Here is a 22,109-nt window from a genome sequence, read left to right on the forward strand (position 1 = left end):
TCCTGTTGCTATGATCTGTGACATTATTAACATTGTTAATCAAATTTACAATTAAAAAAGTAATTGTATTTGTATAATTTAAATATTGAATTAACCTCGCAGGCTGAAGAGAAAATGGTGTGGATATTTAAAATCTTAACTAATCCAAATCAATTAAGTCATAAGGTGACTGATTTTCTCATGTATATCATGCTAAAATATGTATCCCACGTGCTTATTACAAAAAATAATTACAGATTATGTGTTCTGAAATAAAATGTTAAATTAACAGAATTTAATATTATTTTTAAATTATAATTTAATATTTAAGTTGTAGTTGAGATATAGTATCAATACGTATTAAAATGTAAATTAATTTTTTTGTAGTCTCCGTCGGTCGGGGATCCTGGGGGATCCTGGGCTCATGTGTCGTCGTGCCTCTCGTGTCATTAGAGTCTTAGGGTAAAGACAGAACCGCATAGACTATAGGTAATTTATACAAGTATATACACCTCAACGTAACTATAGGAAAAAAATCTCAGTAATTTTAAAATAAAGTCTTTACGTATAATTAAAAATTCCGGAAATCAGATTTTGAATGACTGCACTATTGAAGGAAAAAAGGGGTAAGCATGCTTGGCGAATCACCCTGTATAAAATAAACACATATACATGTATATCGTGTACACGAAAAGAAAACGACCTTGCGCGGATGGACACTGGAGCGAACCATCGCGATGGTAGGAGGTAGTACTACACATTATTTTGTGACCGGCCCGTTGGCTATAACAGCCCGTCACGGACGACGCTCGGCTTCCGCCCGGAATGTGATGCGATATTTTTATTATTTTCGTGTAAATAGGGTTCGTCTCCGACAACGTGGCGTCGTGGTCGTCGGCGGGTCTCGACTGCAGTAGGGGTGCCGGGTGCAACCGTCATCGTTGTCCGCCCATTTTCCATGTGCTCTCCAACAGTGCAGTGTGCACCGCGTATCCACACACGTAATATACGCGCGCGCGCGCACACACACACGCACACACATACACAAACATTCAAGCGCGCGCTATACGACGCATGTTTGTCGGTACTCGGTTGTACCGGCTGCTAAATAGTTATCGTGCGTGTTCGTGTGTTAAAAATTGTATTATTATTATGTTGTTGCAGGGCTCGATCGTCTCGGTCGAACGCCGTTAAAAAAATAGTAATAATAATTTTAATAAATAAACAATATAATTACACTGTGCGGCAAGTGAAGACATGAAGTGAAAACTCTTTTTGCGTTTTCATAAAATCTCATCAACGATCCGTGTAAAAATGCACGCATATAATTGTAAGTACATTATATATGAGTTTCATTGTCTGTCTATAACATCCCATTCACGTTATGATCACATCCCTGAGGAAAAATCAACGCATATTTGCTGTACATACCTAGTTATTAAGCTAATAGATAAATATTTTTAATATTGTTAGGTTTGTATAGCAACGACACAACGTTCTGACGTTAAGTCTTAAAGATTTAGTGAACTCAGAAATGTAGCATACGAATTTAACGTATTGGTATTAGCAATCTATTCTGTGGTATTAATAAATAGTAGTATAGTATATAATAATAATATAATATTTCAGTATAGGTAGTCGGTACTATAGGTATTAATGGTATTTGTTATAATTTATTGTACACCTATCTAAGAAATATTAAGAATATTTCAAGGCATAATGATATTCGAAATTATATATATTATTTTACTTTTATATAACATTTAATTGCTATAATATTTATCTAATCGCAACGTTTTAATAGGTACCTAGTAAGCTATTTTATGTTTTTTTATCATACAAAACATAATATTGGGAAATATACAATTTTGTTGTATAATAAGTATAAACGTCGGTAATTCATAAATGTAAATAGCGTTTAAAATGTTGGGCGAGGAAAGGGCTTGGGTTCAGTTTAATACGTATAATATCATAGAAATAACAAAAACTCTAAATAAAGTTTTGTTTGAATTAACATCACTATATTATTTTTATAAGGACATATCTTTTTAACTAAAAATAAACAATATTATGATTCATATACACAAAATTAAAACATTTATAATAATAATAAAAATAATAATTTAATCAATAAATATTATTCATTTGTTTATAAACATATTATACATTAATCCGTAGGTATAATAAACAATAATATTAACATTTAATGCAATGACGCAGTGGCGTATCGAAGGAGTTGAAATCCAAAATTCAGACCCTCTCCTTTTGAAACTCAATAATTTGTAAATGAAATAATTATAATTATATTTATTTACGCGTTGAAAAAAAACTAATTGAAATAAATGTCTTCATTGTCCCTCCCTCTACTTAAAATAATGATACATTTTATATGTCGCGTCCGTCGCGTTAGCGGAACGATAACAAGCAAATAAGTAGGTAGGAACCAAAAAAATTCTGGTTGTGTTACTATATTATGACGTTGAATTATTAATTATTATGGATATTAATGTAGACATGAGATGAATTGTCGAGATGCTGACCAGTGTCTATATTATGGTGAACACGTTATCATTGATTATATATTTATAAACATTGTTATACATATAGTATCAATAATACCTATTTATAATTTGTATAATAAATGGTAACATTACTATAGAATATAGAATTATAGTAGTTAATCGACAATATATATAGATAAACTATTTTTTTGTTTTAACTACCTATATTTTATTTCTCCTTGAAATATATTTGATGAGGATTAACATTTTTTTTTTTTTGGTGGGTTGAGTGGTATGAGTAAATAAATGCATCCTTTATTAAAGTCTATAACTTCTTTAGATGAAATTATATTATTATACTAATATACATTTTTATTAATGTATAATGTAGTATATTAGATTACAATCAAAATTATGTACATATTATGTAGATATTTAATACCTATACTTGTCAAAACAAATTAATAGGTAAAATACTACAGTAACCACTAACCTATATTTAATTATATTTCAATTTAATTATACTTATCTTAAAATCTACAAATAAAATAAAAACATGGAAGTATAAAAAAAAAATATTTTATGAAAAGAATAACCTCAAAACGCTAATAATAATTATAAATTGATTGATTTGACTGATCTATAACTTATAAGGATTGGTAAATAAACATATAAAAAAAAGAAATAGAAAATAGGCAAATTACTCGATGATTTTTCTAACTTTAAAAAAATAATAATCGAAAGATTTTTCATATTATATACCTCTATGAAACTATATTTAAAACATTCATAAGTGTCTAATTTGAGTCTAAACCCTAGAGTTTTTTTGTTTACAATCCACCACTGTTACAAAAAGTTTTTTGAAAATTTACGATTTATTTAAGCTATATTTCATTTTTGCCGATACTGTTTATAGATTTAATTTTTACATGTGCAATTTTTTAACAGTGTTATTTATAAAAATGAAAAATAAAAATTTCCTATAGGTACGTGTGTATATATTTTTTGTAATTTATAGCACAAGAATACATGTTTATTCATAATTATGGGTAAATTTTAAAAATATTCTTTATAAGTAATTTTTTTTTAATATAACTAGAATATTTTGTAAAAAAAGATAATAACAAAGCGTAGTATAATAAAGACAGCTAAAACATATTTGGGATTAAGTGCTACAAAAAAAAAAAACTCATAATCTATTTAAAATTCACTTTAAAAATGTATTAATAATCGTTTAAATCAGGGATCATCAATTAGTATTTTTGGATATAAACTTTAAGAATTTAGAAAGTTTTTTGGAGACTATCAAACTTTAATATATACGTTTATTGTTTATCTAAGGAAAGTAAAGGCTGGCGCGAAATAAAACAAATACAAATTAATGAAAACCTTATTTAAACCATACAAATAATAATTAAAAATTGGTGGGAAAGTGGATATCCGCTGTACAGTTGGTGTTTAGTGGTTTACTATAATGGATAATATGTACCCATTTGAATTCAATGATTAAATACGAAAACGATTCTAAGCGCTGACAGTCTATCGGTCTTTGCCTTATATATTGAAGATAGGCAACTAGTCCGTGTACCTTTTTTATTTGACCCGCGCAACATTTTAAAATTATTACTATATACAATTTTAGCGTTTATCTGTATTTTATTTTATTACGTTTTTTTAATAAATATAAAAAATAAATATTAGTTCTAAATTTAAAATTTTTAAACTTGTTTTTTGTTTTGGCTTGCTAAATTTTTTAAGTTCTAAAAATTGGATTTCTAGTAACTTCGAGTTCCCCATCCCTGGCCTATATTACTCAGTAGGTAAATTTCATGATATTATGGTTTTTAATATTTTCATTAAAGTAATTTATTTTATTATTAGTATTACGGTAGGTTAATATAATTTTACTAAAAACATTTTATAATGAATATTACAATATTTAAAATAATATATATTATAAATACATTTTAACAACGTTTATTGAAATATTTACAATTTAAATTATAATAAGTACAATGAATAAATTAGAGGGAGAATTGATAGTGCTGGGACGATGAAGTCTGAGGAGACTTACAGTAGAGCTACCTGTACATGAATTTTATAAAAATTACAAAGTATTGACAAGATCTCTTGACCAGTTCCGGACGTTCTGGTTGAAGCATCTAATTGAGTTTCCAGGAAATGATTTTGAGTGCAGCTAAGATATGAGTTGGTTTGAGTTACATTACACTTTATAGTGAAGTTTTAGATAGTGAGTGATTGCAGTCTAATTGACGATAGAAACTTTGAGGTCTTTATGTAGAGCGAAATTTGTAACATGCCATGGGCGTTTTGATGACCAAAAGAATGCAAATGAATTGGTACGCTTGAATTGTCCTAGATTAGAGAATTTGGAAGTAGTACATATTAATACCATATAATATTATCGTTTTTATATTCTTAGTATAAAACTGAAAAAAGCTTAAAATTTAATTGTCCCAAAATAGCTCAAAATATTTTGAAAATTGTACTATGTATAGGAGGAAATAATAATATAAAACTTAGTGAAAATTTTAAGTTTCTACAGTTTTTAATTTTTAATTTATGAATTATAACAAAAAAAATAAAGAAATCAATTTTCTGAAAACTGATTTAGCATAAAATTTCTCATTTTCGTTAATATTTTTGTTTTACTTTTGAGCTCCCAGACTCCCAAAGTACCAAATACATCCAATTCCACTCTCAAAATTAAAAATCAAAGCAACTTTACTGCCTCAAAAGGCGATGATAGACAAAAAATAAAAAAAAACATATTATTGTATAATCAATATATTCAACTACGCTCAGAATTTAAAACGAATTTCTTGTCTGCGGTTCAGATAAAGTTGATTCAAGGTCATGATCAACTATATATTTTTTTATAAAGTAAACTAAAGCCATAATATCAACAAAATTAACAACATTTATTATACAGGATGATTCATCAAGCATGTTCATTTTTTCTTCTTCAATAATATAATTACAGATCATAAATTCAAATTTTTGAGATTTTGTATATTACTTTTTTTATTTAAATTTGCAAAAATTTGAAAATATGAGAGCTATGATAATTTGAAAATTGTTGTAACTTGTACAAATGTCAAATCTATCATTATTTATGATTTATAAATATAGTTTATGTATAATTAATTAAAATAGATTTAATATTACATCTATTTTATATTTTTGTAAGCGATTGTTAAGTATTATTATTTTTAATATAAACAATTTAGTAACTGAAAAACTACTTAGGTATTCAAATTTTTAATTAAGTAGATCAACAGCTTTGAAAAATTATCCCTTAAATAATTTGAAGTATAAATTGGTGGGAGGGGGCTGTCATTTGAAGTTCATATTAAGTAATATAAAAGAAATCTCAAAAATTTAAATATATAGTCCATAAGTATATCTACAAATTCTAAGAATCAGTATTCGAACAAATTCTTTATTAAATAAAAAAATTGAGGTGAGTATGCTTGGTGTATCATTCTGTATATTGTATTAATGTACATATACATATATGAATATAAACAGTATATTATATGTAGAACTAAACGGGTTTGTTGTACGTAATACTACGGATATAAATTTACATGCCAATAACTAAATTTGTCGTAATTGCAATCGGTACTGCAGATAGTGTCTTGTGTTTTTATTATAGGATTTATGATAAAATATATTAAATATTGGTTTATTTTAATTTTATAATAGATAATTGTGTACATAATATTTTTGAGTGTTTGATTTATATTTAATATGAAATGTATTCCGTTATAACTGTTATAAACTATGTTGATATTAAAATAGTTTAAAGATAAATTCTCAGTTTATTATAAAAATATACCTACACTTAGTTAAAAATTCTACATACCCCAAAGGTTGGAGAATTGTTGTTTCTCTACCTAAATTGTTGACGTCCTTGTGATGAGCTACATAATATACGCATTATGATTATACTTACATTTTAAAATTAATTGTCTATTGAGGTAAGTAACTTACATTTTTTAAATTTTCGTTGTAGATAATCTATTAAAACTGAATATTAAAAAATATACATAATATTAATCACGTTTTTTTAATAAATAATAAAATATTTTTCGTCATCAACTTTGTATGAATGTTAAAAACTTTTATTTATTATTTACTAAACAATTTATTTTGAATTTACTATTTACGTTTTATTATGTCATAATTATATTAAGAGCCGGGATTAAAGTCTAGTTAAAAGTATAACCAACATAATACTTACAATAAATTGTATATAAACAATCTATTTAGTTAAACAATTAACATTTTACAAATTATGAAATAAATATATATACTGGTGTATAACTACTTAAAATACATTATAGTAAAGTAACTAAATACCTAATGTTGTTTGTCATTATTTTATTATTATTATACACAGTCAATAGTCAATAGGTAATACAAATATTTTAAAATTATCTATAACTTAAGTATACATTCATCTTTGTATTTATTTTTTCACTTAGTATAGTTTTATATACACTTGGTAATTCATCTAACACTTAACACATTAGTACACTACAATAGATATATTTAATCAATTTTTTTGTTTTTATGCTTGTTTCTTGTTATTTTAAAAATGGAAAATTAATTATTATACATATAATAATAGATATTTGCATTTTGTGATGTTAAAATAATAATATAAATTGTCTACTTATTGATTTATAAGAACAGGAGTTTGATTTTTCGAATTTGAAATAGTTGATGACCTCATACCTAGTTTAACTTAAGCGAAACAAGAAATGTTAGTTTCGAAATGGGTGTCAATTATGAATTAATTCAACTAAGATTATACTTCATATTGCCATATTATGCACAAATAAAATTAGATAAACATGTTAATCTTTTTTACTACAATGTATCATTTAATTTGGAAATAATTACAAAAAAATAATAAAATGAGCAGTGCACAATTATACACATAGCTTAACCAAAATAAATAGATACAAACATGAGCTGCGTGACAAAAAAACGATGCTTGGTATGCTTGGACGAAAAACGTATGACTTTTTTTGAATTTTTGTTATTCTGAAGTAATTTACCTACTGATTTTAATTTCAAACGCATAGGTATAGTGTGCATCGCTAACAAGAAATATTATGTATCTACCAGTCTTACTCGCATGTAATGACGGATACACCGCGCGTCTTACAAGAGCATAACACAACAACTTTTTTCAGCAATAGTTATTCATTTAGCTATATCAGTTTTAATATTAGAGTGAATTTACTTATTATTAAATTTAAATGTGATAAAATATTCTGTTGAAAGTAAATTTGGTATTTTAATTTTGAACCAATCTATAAGCATGTAAATTATTACAATATCAAAATGCTCATAACCCTAAATTAAAAGGTAAAAAAAAACCACAAAACAATGTAAAAAATAAAACACACAATAAAATGTTATTACCTTTAAGTTAGTTTTAAGTATAAGTACGTTCACTCTGTCACTCTGAAATTACATTAGTGACATATTATTTTCTAAAATTTGGATTTAATCTCTAACTTCTTTCCAAGGCGGGTTATATTATATTGACGTTTCTTACAATAATTGAAGTATCAGCTTGAATACAAAAACGAATGTTTAAAAAATTGATTACATTTAAATGCAAATAATAAAATTGTGAGTTAAATTTGGAATAGAAAGATTCACAGAAGTTAGACTAGTGTAGTAGATTAATGTCATCATAAAAGTAAACACGTATCTGAGAAACGGGATATGATATCCCCTTGTTAAATCATAATATTTTATGATTTTGGAACCCATTTCAAATACATATATATTTTATTAAAATTAGTAAATAAATGTTTATTTCGTATAAAAATGATCAGTTACCATAATGGTTTTAAATCTAATTAAGTCTAACAATAAAATATTTGTTATTAACCTTGTCCTGTAGTTGAAATAATATATTTAGTTACTGATGCATTTATTTTGTGGTTGAATTATAAAATAATTAATTGAACTTCTAAATTGTAATTATAAAAAAATGGAAATTAAAAACTAAATTGAATATAACAACATTATTAATAATATATCAATTTATGAAAATTATATAATGTAATTCATATATACATTTACATATACAATAATATAATATATTATCAAAGTATCAATTATATCATTAATAGTTATTACTTACCGTAGTATCATTTAATGGTTGGTGATGGTGAATAGACGAACACAAATATACAACTTAAAATTATTAATATTATACGTAAAAAACTTATATAAAATAAGTATAAGAAATAAATGCATAGTATTAAGTAAATTTTAAAGTATTAAAAACCCATGACTTCATTAATTAGTGATTACCTAAATGATTGATGGGTAGGTTAGGGTTCCTCCAAAACAGTATTAGTCTTTTTATTTTAATTTAGTTATGACTTATGGGCTTAAGGTATTATATTGTTGTAAAAATAGGTTTTCTATCATTGTTTATAATGAATTTTAGCTTTTTTCTGTTAGTAAAATATTTCACAAGTCTTATCTTTAGTTGTAGTTAATTTTTCTTTACGTTTTTCAATGAACAATTACGCAATACGCAAATACGTCTCTTTTTTTATGATAAATTCATTCGTAAACATATTATATGTATAGTACTATAATGTATCTAAGCATAATTTATATACTCTAATTGCTTTTAAACACAAAGGTTACCTATTTAAGATTAAGCAATGTATAATTATAACTACGTTGAAAAACAATAATACCGTCAAAGTATTATATTTTAAACTTTAACAAATGTACGCTGTACTAGTTCATACCTAAATTAGTCCATTAATAAAATCCATATTGCTTAATAAATTATAACCAGTTTGGGAATTATTTTACTAAATATCTTTGTAAAATGTAATAAATAATTAAAATTACCAAAAATGCTTTAAATTATGCAAAATGTGCATTACATTTTTTTAATCGCTCGAATAATCAGTCTTTAATATATAAAAAGTATTGTCTCATATTAAAAAAAAAATAAACCATATTTTTAACCATTTTATTATTTATGTCCACAAATTTGTATATTATTTTACAAAAAAAATAAAATTAAAATTATAAAAAAATATAATACAAATTTTGGTTATAATAATCAAATAAATAAATTAATAATATTAATAAAATTAATTAATATAATAGATGAAATTTGTTAAAAATAGAATTTACCTAATGCAATAAATAAAACAAACAACATTGAAAAATAAAATATGAACAAAAAAATTGCAAAACTAAAGTTTCAAAATAGAATTTGTTATTATTACATAACTCAATCTTTGAGTTCAGAAAATTATGACTTACTATATGTATAAGCTAATAAGTAATTTGATTTACCTACCAATTCATAAGCTTGGTTATACAATTTAATTTGTATACATATATATTTACCTATTTAGTGTTTGAATTGGAGTTTTAGTTCTACAGTTTAGAAAAGAGCTGATAACAATATATTTCAGTTTCTCCGAAACGAATGATGAATTAATATGTATTGTAAATTAACATATTACGCAGTATGGCTTGTTAAGGATTTTTTTTCTTATTAGTACATATATTAAAATATTATAATATTTTATTTTATTATACTGGAAAATTTAAATCATTATATTTCTAGATGTTTTTAATAATTAAATTTATTACCAACGAAATATAGAAAAATACCTGTTAAATAAAAAATATAATTAATATTTTATTTATTTGAACTGACTTAGGGTAATTTGCTTCTTATAGTATTTATAAAGCACATATAATGGAACTAAAATAATTCTAGACGAATCAATAAAAGAGCCAATAAGCAATAAAGAATAAAAGATAATTTAGTAGCATTTTATTATGATCACATAGGTTCAACCAATTCAAACATTAAACTCTTGTCCCCTGAACTCGTTTATTAATAGCTTACAATTGATTTCTAAGAGACATGTGTCCAATTCATATTGTCTGTAAGACTATTTAGTCAAGAAAAAAGTTTTGTCCATTGAAATATTTCGTCCATGTATATGATTTTTCATAAACAATAAATTCATTAAAAGAAATGTATCTTATTTCAATATTCTATTTCTGTTTATGTTTTACTTTTTAAATTCTGATTGGAAAAATAATTGTATTGATTTTAAATTATGCGTGTGTTATTTTTGCTTTTACACGAAAATTAGTTTAAATAAATGCTTCGATTTTTAACTTAGCGGGTAATCTTGGATTGAGGGTTTAAAATTACCAGAATTTTTCAAAATAATTAGGAAAATCAAACAAAAATTAAGGAAAAACAAAACATTTTACATAAATCTATTTTTTTTACAAAAATTGATTTTGTTATTTCTATGTATACCTAACTAGAAAAGATACTTGAAATTGTCATATAATAATTTTCCATAGATAATATAATTTTCAAAATAATTTGACTATTTTTTTATTTATAAGCATTTATTTTAAATTTTTCCATTTTTTAATTTTTTTTTTTTATAAATGTCGATAAAATATATTTGTTTTTATAAAAATGCTTGAAGACAAAGTTCCTCATTAGTAGTTCATACTGAAATCTATAAAACTAAAGAAATATATAAGTATAATTTTGTAATAGAAATTTTATAGAAATATTAAAAAATTATCACATGAAATGTACTTAATGATACAGGCTAATAGATCGTCTCCCCTCGAAATTGTTTTTCTTATACAATGATTTTATCATTGAATTCAAATTTAACACATCTTTTAATGACCCAATCGATATCTACCATATGGCATATGCTAGATCGCTATTCACTTGCCGATATTTTTTAATATTTATACCTAAGGTTTGAAAATTTAATAAAATGTTGTTCTTCGTACATTTTCTTTAAAAAAAACCTTAGAAGAAATTTGATTGAAATATTATATAAATATTTTCACGTGAATTTAAAGTTAAGATGTTGACGACATTGGATATTCGTACGTAATATAACGATATCTCATCAAATGATTTTTGATATTTTGTTTTATTGAAAAAATATTAATTACAGACATTTTTAACATTCCACACTGTTATTTAAATTGTAATTTTGTGTAGTTAATGAAATTTTCAAAATACCTATATAAACTAAATTTAAGGTTTTATAACATTTGAAGTTTTTGATTTTTTTTAGTTTTTTCTTTAAATATTATGCTTGACCAAAAAACTTAAAAATTAGTATACAATCCTCAATGATTTGATCTTACAACAATTTAAAAATATCTCTAGCATATATATTTTTTTATAAACGTTTAAAATTAAAAAATTTGATCAAAATCCTCGAATCACGAATAATTAAAAAAAATAATATTTGTAATAATATTTAATGCCTACATTATATTATTATTTACTTTACACAATGAAATTTTTCAAAATATTCAGATTAGTTTTAAGCCATTACCAAATTATACCTTGAACCTATTCACACTGTTCTAAAAAAGTCAGTATTGACTTAAAACTTAATAACAATTAACAATGATATATGATATAAATATATATAATATACAATAGGTAGTATAATTTTAGTAACTTATGATACAATAAATGTAATTTCATTAGCAAAAATTGATTCAACTTACCGTTTTACTGTGAAATATATTATTATAATAGCAATGAATAAATCATAAAATATATTTAGTAATATAGGTAGGCTGACGGTTCGTCTTTGCTCAGAATCGTTTTTCGTATAAGCAATAATTTATCATTGAATTCAAATTTAACACATCCATTTCAGTGACTTACTCAATAACGAGGTACATTCAATAACTTCTGTACAGCAACAAATTAGTTAACTACTTTTCTACTTTTTATTATTGATTTTAATAATATTTTAACTGGCAAATAGTGTTATCAATTCATTTATAAAAACATTATTTTTATTTTGTTTCTTATTGTAGCCATATCCTAATGATTTATTGCTTATTTATTTTCCTACTTATTTTTTGCTGCTTTGTCTTGCATCATTATACTATGTTTGAATTTTTTTAATAGGTATAAAATATTTTTGTGATTATTACTCACTTAAATATTATATACTATTTCTGGATAAATTGAAAAATAATTGGAATGTAAATAACTGAATTAATTAAATAGTGGAAAAATTATTGTTTTATATTTTCTGTTATTTTTAGTTGTTTTAAATAATGAATTGATTCTTATATATACCTATATTAAATTTAATTAATCGAATGACATTTAATCATTTTAAACGGACCAATGGCCCCAGATGTAGAAGCGTAAAATCAATATCATAAAAAATTATAATTATAATAATTAATTATAAATGCGTAAGTGGAGAAAAAGTATTAATTTATCTACTAATATTTAATTTATTTGTTTTTGAGATTTTCAATTTTTATTTGTTATAACTAATGTTTAGGTAGTAAATGTTTGAATTTTATTATTTATTTAATGAGAAAGGCATTAATAAACAAGTACCTATGTTTTGTGTTATATCAAATCTACATTAATTGCTTATTATAAAAGAATACAAAATATAATGTAATTATAATGATTTATTACATTATATTAATAATTATGTATTTGATTAAACTCCTAAAAAAATATATTTTATGAATTTATATTTTTGACATTGGTAATTATTAATATAAAATGTATTATGTATGTATAATGATGGTATTATTTTACTTTGATTTGAAATTTTGTATATTTAAACTATTGATAATTAAATGTAAGGACTAATGAATTTTACATTCATACATTATTTGAATTTTATATTTTTTTAAATTAGTATACCTATTACCTACATTTTATGAGAATTAATATTTAAAAATACTTGTATTTACTATTTTTTTACAATGTCTACGATATCCTATGGATACAGGATACTTTATAGATGCCTAGTTTATAACATTTTCAAATATATAATTAATATTAATAATTATAAAATAAGTTAATATTAACAATATGTGTTTTATTTCCTGTATAATAGTTGAACAATACAATCTCATTAAAAACTAAAATAATATTTTTATCAATAAACCTAGTTTGTTGAATTTCATACTTTGAAACTAATCTCACTTTAACGTCCTCCAAGATTGTACTTCACTCTCAGATTGTAGCCGTTTTTAAGCTGTGGCCGTGACATCTTACCAATGTAATCACATTCTAGGTGTTTTGGCATTTTTTATTTTAGTCTTTTTGTTTTTTTCTTTTTTGACTTGGCAATTAAACTCCCTTGTTGGCACCTTAAATGATGTGTCATATTACTAAATTTAGAACGAATTGTGCGTTGTTTTCAAATTGTGATTGGATTTAGTTTGGATAGACAGAAATAATCATCTTTTATTACTACTCATTTTAATTATTAAACTGTCTTAAACTATTATTTACACTACATTGAATTTTGATTAAATTTTAAAACGCTTTACTCAAATATCGACAGATACCTAAATGGTTATGAACAATACTTTTTTTTATAACATTGGCAATCTTGATTAAATGATTATATAGTTAGTTATTAACTAAAATCAAGGTCTAGTTAGAAGATACAACTTAATGGTAATATAATGATAATACTAATATTAATGATTTAGGTCAATATTATTAATATTAAGAAAAATGTATAAATTTGAACTTCGCACAGTTTTGATACAATATATAGTTATATAAATATAGTACTATTTGAAATATTATTATAGGTGACTTACGAAAATGCATAGTTAATTATGCAATATTGGATTAGAACCAAATATTGTATTGGTAAAAACTAATAAGTAATACTAAGTATTAACTAAAGTAAAAATAAAAAATAAATAGTAAATGATAAACAACATTTAGTGTCTACATTAATCTACTGTTTTGATTTAGATAAGTAAATAGTATAAATATTTAGTGAAACCTCTCTATGGTATTTACCATAGAGAAACTAAAACGTGTCCGTTATTAGGAGGATATTTTCCAATAAATATATACTTGGTTATATTTTCTCTACAAATAATACAAATGATCTATAGATATTACCTATGTATTTTAAGATTAGTAATAAAATACGTATATAATGTTGGATATTTATAGCCACATGTATAATTTTATTTTGTATACGTAGGTAAATAAAAATTGAATAATATTTTATCGTGTTTTTATGTTTATTATAATTTATTGCCTCGTATTTATAATCTATAATATTTATTAGAATCTATACGATATATACGATGTTACGATAATCAAATATTTTATATTTAAATTCGGATACTGTTATAAATTATTGTATTAAATATTATTTATTATTCATTGATAATAATAGGTAATTTTATATTAATAATACGTCCACGGGTTTGTAAATATAAAAATATAACTATAAATAACTAAAAAGTAATGTAGTATAAATTAAATCAATTAACGAGAATTTTACACTTAATAACCCATAAGGAAACTACTATCTTTGTTTAACCTGTGCATAACATTACATAGGTAATTCTTGGTCGTTATTCTAAAAGTAATTCTCCATAATCTTTAAATTTATATTTATAAAAGTCAGTTACATAAAAAAATTATAGAATTATTTTAATTTAATTTGACTATTAGTACCGGGGCCGCTACAATACCTATCTAGTATCCTAATTGCTATTATTCAGAAAAAAAAAATATCATTGATTTAAAATTGAACTAAAAAAGTTATTCTTAATTTATGATAAAGGAAATAGTAAATAAAAATAAAATGTGATGTGCATCTTTGTTCTGATTTAAGTAATTATTAAAAATGAAGAATTTGCTAAAATTGTTTTGTACAGTTTAAATTTATGTTAATTTCTTTAGATACCTTGTTACTTCATATTTCATGTTAAGTTCTAAAATTTGTAATATCATGTATAACACGTAATATTTAAAAATATCAACACTACTATCACTATTATATTTTTAATATTAGGTAATAATGTTATTTTTTATATACTATATTTGTTAGTAAATAACTATCAGCTAATAGCCCAGATTTCGAGACTTATCTCAATAAAAAAATATATCTACATATATTATTATGTCATAGCATGTATAAAACAATAATATTGGTATTTGCTTATCAATTGTTTTGGGACTCACATAGATATAGGCTTACTAAAGAAATAAGCTTCTAAATGTAAGTAAGCACCTATATTGAAATACCTACAACACGGCTTTTATTTTTTTTTTTCGAAGAGTAAAGTATATTAAAACTATTTTTAAAAATCTGATATGATTATCTTAAATTTATTGGATACTATCGTAGATAGACATCTTAAAACAAAATCTTCAAAATAACTTTCCTGCAGTTATTTTTTAAAATTACATGATGATAAAATTGATACATGTAACATAAATATGTATATAAATTGTTTCGATGTTGTAATTTTTAACTATTTATATATATCTAGTTATTAAAAACAATTAGAATTATTAAATCATCAATAATTAGAATACAACATAGGTCTTACGCAGTGCGCATTCAAAAATGTAATGTATTGAACTCCTCAAATAAGCAGATAAATTAAAACAGTGGTGTGAGTCGTTAGTTCAAGAGTCAGTCATAACTTATCGTGCTTGATAAGAACTATAGCGGGGCGTGCACTATCTGTGTGTAATAAACTATACACGGATGCCGAATGCTGATCAGTATATCGTTAAACGCCTTAAATGACACACATGTGTTGATTGTTCTTTTCGTAACGAACAAAAATAAAATTCAAATTATTTAACAGTTCTTCATTTTTGTTTAGTGTCTGAATATAATGTTTACATGGATCACCCAATGGACTTTCGACAATAACAGGCCCTGTACTGCCTGATAGTTCAGTAACACTAACAGTGATTTCGTCCACTTCCTAAACTTTTTTTTTACTTGAAACTTTTTCGAAATGCCTATTGAAACGCCAAGCTCAAGATATTCGCCAGTGGATACGCGCGTTGAAGAACATATCGCTACTACTGCAGATCCCAAGGTCAAAGATGCTGCAAACGATGAGGATGGATATATAAGCAAGATGAAACATTTTCTGACCACAGCAACATTGGCCAATAGCTCAAAGACAAAACCATCCAAGAATTGTAACTGTAAGTAATTAATTATTCCATGTAAAGTAGCTTTGACGCACATAAAAGAGGTTATTTATGATTACACATATTTTTAAACATATAGATATTTGATATTTTTAATTATACAATTTAGTTTTATAATAGTCAATAAATACTTATCAACAGACTAAATTACACATATTTATAACAAATGATAAATAAGTATAATTTAATAAAATTAAAATAACAATTATACCTAAGTACCCAACCAATTTCCCAACTTACTTACGTTTGCGGAAATATGTATCGAATTGTTCAATTAAAAAAATATTTTTGAGGACTTAACGTTTAGTTTATAGTTATAGTTTCAAATTATAAGTTAGAATATTCCAATGCGTAGATTTAAAAATGTATAAAAATACACACAAATGTTTAGATTGTGTAACATTAAAATAAATAAAGATTTTTAAATAATAAATAGACAATGTCATAATATATTTATCATACATTTTGTTAAAATGAATATTATCAATTTCGTAATGACTAATAGAATTATTTAATTTTATTGTAATTTGATTAAATGATCATATAAAATTTAAATTCATGGTTAGCATATCATAACATATAATCAACCTTGTATGATGACTATATTTTTAAAAATTATTTTTAAGTTGTAGACAATATAAATTTTAAATTAATATTCAGTTAACTACAGCATATTATATAAATTGAAGTGTTAATTTTTATTAGAAAAATAGTTTGAGACCATTGATCCATCATACCCGTATAGTTTATATCTAATTACAAACAATTCGTTATTCCTTATAATCTTAGATGTATGTTAATTAAATTAATACTTTTTTATATTTTCTATTTGTTTAAGTAACTATGGAAATATAAGTTGGTTTCTCAATAAATTATATGTATAAATATATCGCAAAATTGGCGATGACTGTAATTAGTAATTATAAATTACCTAGTATAATACGATTAAAAAACTTATCTGATGATTAAAATTGTTTAATGTTATTTAACCTATAAATTAACAAAAATCTAAGGCCGTAATTACCTACCCTAGTTATTTTTTGTCGAATAAGATATGGATTTCTTGTGAAGATTTATTCGGTGACTTATCGAGAGGTGAGAGGTTATAATTTATGAAATGAAAATAAATTGTTACAAATTTCTAAATTATTATTTAGGAATAAATAAAAATAATGTCGTCATGTATACGTAGTCAATTAATAATTAATAATAAATGTTAAGATAATTATAGGTGGCTTATGAATCGTAATTACTCAGTACTCTTCATTATTTAAAACATTCAGTAACACAGTAATATTGTTTAGTTAGGTTAAATATTTTTAAGCGGTTGTTCATTAATAATAATAATATACTTACCAATTCTCCCCCACGCTTTATATTATAAATACTAATATATAATAAATACTTAATGTGACAAAAATAATACCATGATAAATAATACATGTGAAGGGCTAAAGAGGACGTTACACCCGCATGCATTGTCTCAGTCTTACAAAAGAATAAACAATTTAACTCCTACATAAGGTTCTAAATTGTTTATGTATTTTAAAATGTTCGTAACCTGCTTAAAAATTAAAATAGTAAAAAAACTTGTGAGATAAACTATACTTAATATTCTTACTTTTAAAGTTGATAATAGGTAATTTCATAGTAATATTAAGCATAAAGGGCTTAATGGATTCTTCTGAACATACAATTTCCAATGTTATGCGTTTGTAATACATACATTGTATACGGGTAAAGTGTCCTCTTAACAAAATATTTAAATTACTAGTGAGTAAGTCATTTTTTGAGTTACAGCAAAATGATTAAAGTCGTTAGAGAAACTGACAAGCCTATTGACTTGGAATGAATATTTTTTTCAGTATAAATTTTTAAAAAAAAATTAAGAAAATGTTTATGAATAGCTTAAAATGAGTCAAAATATTATGAAAATTATACCATATATAGAAAATTATAGTACTAAATCTAATGGATAAGTATCATTGTACGATCAATTAATTCATCGAAACGCTCAGAATCTAAAATCTATTTCGAATGAGTAAAAGAGTTCAAGTAGTATTAACTATTAATTAAGATTTATATATTTAAAGCTTGAAAATGTTATACATAATTTTAGATTTTGAGTGAAGCGATGAATGTATTGATTTTACAATGATGTGTGTTTTTTCTATTTTTTTGGTGCTGTAAAAATACTTTGTTTTAAAAAAAAATGAGGGTGGTTTCTGGTAGAAACTTTTGATACTTTGGTAAATCAAAAATCAAAAATTCTATATTTTATAATTAAGGAAAAATGAGAATTTTTTGGTTACGAATGCTGAAATACCAGAGAGCATTAGAAAGGACACGAAGAGTTATTGATTGGAACGCTTAAAGATTAGTTAGGTTTGAATTTTTTGATCTTTCTTAAAGTTGGTTTATGGTACGTCATTAACGAACGTAGTATTTCAACTTGCATTGAGCTATTTTCATGCATGATACATTTTTTTTCTATTATAATCTCCATAATAGATATTCCGAATTCTTGAAAATTTAATACAAGATCCCACTTACGTTGTTCTTACATCTATGTAAAAATATTAAAAATACAATTTTTTTATACCATACATTTGAACGAAATCGTTTAATTAAACGATTAATAGCATGGTGTTAATTATTTTGTTATAATTTAAAAACATTATTCGTGAGAACTTAAAACTTTTACGTATATTATATTATTATGAATTTTATATACGTAATTTAATTTTTGATTTATTTTAAAATATTATCTATTTATATTATGAATCTCTTTTTATTATTTTACGGTAATTACAAAAATATATTCAATTTTGAGTTATTTAGCTCTACATAATATAGAAAAATAGTAATTATTTTAATAATTAAATACTAAAAATATAATAAGTGCAATATTTTTCAAAAAAATGATTTTAAATAGCTATATATATCAAAAGAACATATTAAATATAGTTAGTAATATAGGTTGATAAACTGTCTCTATTCACAATCATTTTTCGTATAAAATTTTATATCATTGAATTAAAATTTAACATACCCATAATAGTGACACACTTGACAGAATAGCGGTATTTATTTGACTATCTTTTTATTATTGTATTATGAAATTATCAAAAACCTTAATTATTGTGTTTTATAAGCGTTCGAAGTTAAAATATTAAAGTTTTTTTTTTAATATACCTTAGATTACAACAAATAATTGATTGAATAGATAGATCATGTAATTAACAATTTTAACAATAAATTCTTAAATATTAAATAATATAATTTGTTATCCTATTATTATAGAATAAATTATTAAATTTATTATAAAGGTAGTTTAAATCACTACTACAGAACTATTTACTTTAATAGTTCATTTACTATTAATATAATATAAAATATCCTTAAAAATGAATAGTTATAAAATGCATTTATTTATAATACTAGTACTTAACAAGTATGTTTTTATTTTGATATTTAAATCTCGATCGCCAAACTTATATGGTATAAGACCAATGCCATTAGTAGTGTGGCACCATTTATTGTACGGTTCGTTTCAATTCTGTAGTTGACAAGTTTTTCACATTTCTCGAAAACTTAAAAGAATTCTAAAAATGTTCATACTAAATATACAGGTAGTAAGTAAGGACTTTGTCAATTTACGTATACTTACAAAGCCACTGCAGGTTTCTCTTGTTTTATTCCATCTCAACTCAGTTCATTAATTTTTTTAGCACATAAAAATTATAACCATGTAATCTATTAGTACCTATAAAATAACACAATAGTACTGTTCTATACCGTATCAAGGTTTTAGGTCACCAATCATTTCGGAAGAAGTCATGACTTATTAGCTTCAGTACTTGAAGATCAATTAATAATGTTCTATACCCAATATTCTATGTACTATAATAGTAAATAGTATTAACATTAAATTGTACGTTAATACGATAATAATTACGTTTTATAAACAAAAATGTAGAACCTTGAATTAGTACCAAATATTATCTTTTGACTAAGTTATTTACAAATATATTAATATACATTCTACATGCTCAATCTTATCATAAAAATCATTGTTAAGGATCTAAATTCTAAATCAATCTAAATTCAATTCAAATAATTAATTATTTTTGGATTATGTATTCGTTTTTTATTATATTATTCATCTGAAAATCTATATTCATAGATTGATTTGTATTAAGCTTTAGTAATTTTTGTTTTAAATTAATTGTTATTAATTGTTCATAAATCATAACTATTAAAGTAAACTATTTTTTATATATTGACCTGTGTTTAACTTCAGTAAATTATTATTAACTAATTTTTGATTACATAAAGTTATTTTTAATCAATAGCAATGTACCATATTATTAGAATAAATTGACCTATTGTCATATTTAAAGGTAACAACGTTATATGTATTAACCAGATGTTTTTTTTAAATAATTTAATTTTAAATCAATTATAGTTATGAACATTTTAAAATATTTTTTTCATTTCATTATTATTTTAATTTAATCTTTTGAATTTAACTTTATAATTAAAAAAAAGAAGGAACATATAAGTAATCGTTTTACTGTAGTAGATGTCAAGTGTATCTTGTCACTAAGAAATAAGTCACTAAAGCAGTAAGGCTCATGAGTTAAATTTGAATTCAATGATAATTCATGGCATATGAAAAACTATTCTAAGCGAACATGGTTAATCAACCTATATTTTCTTATTCTTCATTGGGCATTGGCATCACAACTCTTCAATAGTTTTTGCCGCTACCGACATCTCCTTCCACTCTTCTCGATTTTGCACTTTTTCTTCCCAATCCGGTATCCATAGTTTCTCTGAGTTCTGCATAATCAACCTAAATTACTAAGTTAATATTAGTGTTAAAGTAATTTATTTAACTATTTTTAACTATAAAATATTAAAATAATTTGCAAATTTCAATGATTTCAAAACATTTTATTAAATCTTTAACTTTAAAGGCTTATAAAAAAATATCGTGACCTTGTATTTTCTACTTTTTTATTAGGATATAAACAATTAATGAGTAACTTTATATTATATTTTTAAGGTTTTTGACCAAACTAACATTTTTTATCGATATTTAAAGGAAAAATAGGTTAAAAAGATAAAAATATTTTTTAAATGTTATACTATGTTATCGCTCCGCTCAGAATCTAAAATTAAAAAAAGTTCTTTAAGAAAACTGCAGAGATAATATTGTACCTTTTAAATTTGAAGATACATCACCATCAATCATTTTAATATTTTAAAACTGTCCATTATAAAATATATTTTACAAGGTATGAGTTAAAATGTTTACGATAATCCAAAGTGATGTGTTAAAAAGGTGGGTTATTTAAATTTAAAGATTTGCATCCACTAAAAGAACTTTGTGATATGTGTGTAATACACACTGTGTATACATAGCCAAACGTCAATAAAGAATTAACGGCACCCAAGCATTTTTTTTTAAGATGATTAATTTTAAATTATAAATGTCTCATTTTTGTATTATTTTAAATTTATACGTGCACGCTAAGAAT

The 22,109-nt window shown here is 23.7% G+C and overlaps 1 protein-coding gene across 3 annotated transcripts in view; it reads left to right on the forward strand.

Annotated features, from left to right (window-relative positions):
- Positions 1-991: 991 nt before the first annotated feature.
- The window catches only part of LOC113552373 (lysosome membrane protein 2-like), a 33,823-nt gene continuing 12,705 nt past the window's right edge, over positions 992-22,109 (forward strand). Inside the window, exons 1-2 of one of the 3 annotated variants that reach the window (XM_026955243.1) lie at positions 992-1,309; positions 16,224-16,557. In XM_026955243.1, the coding sequence (XP_026811044.1) occupies positions 16,362-16,557 (196 nt within the window). In that variant the 5' untranslated portion in view covers positions 992-1,309; positions 16,224-16,361. Of the gene's footprint in view, positions 1,310-6,340; positions 6,485-16,115; positions 16,558-22,109 lie in introns of those variants that run through there. The other 2 variants (XM_026955244.1, XM_026955242.1) reach the window with 2 other exon arrangements.

The sequence above is a fragment of the Rhopalosiphum maidis genome, chromosome 2 (genome assembly GCF_003676215.2).
Source record: "Rhopalosiphum maidis isolate BTI-1 chromosome 2, ASM367621v3, whole genome shotgun sequence".
Lineage (NCBI taxonomy): Eukaryota > Metazoa > Arthropoda > Insecta > Hemiptera > Aphididae > Rhopalosiphum > Rhopalosiphum maidis.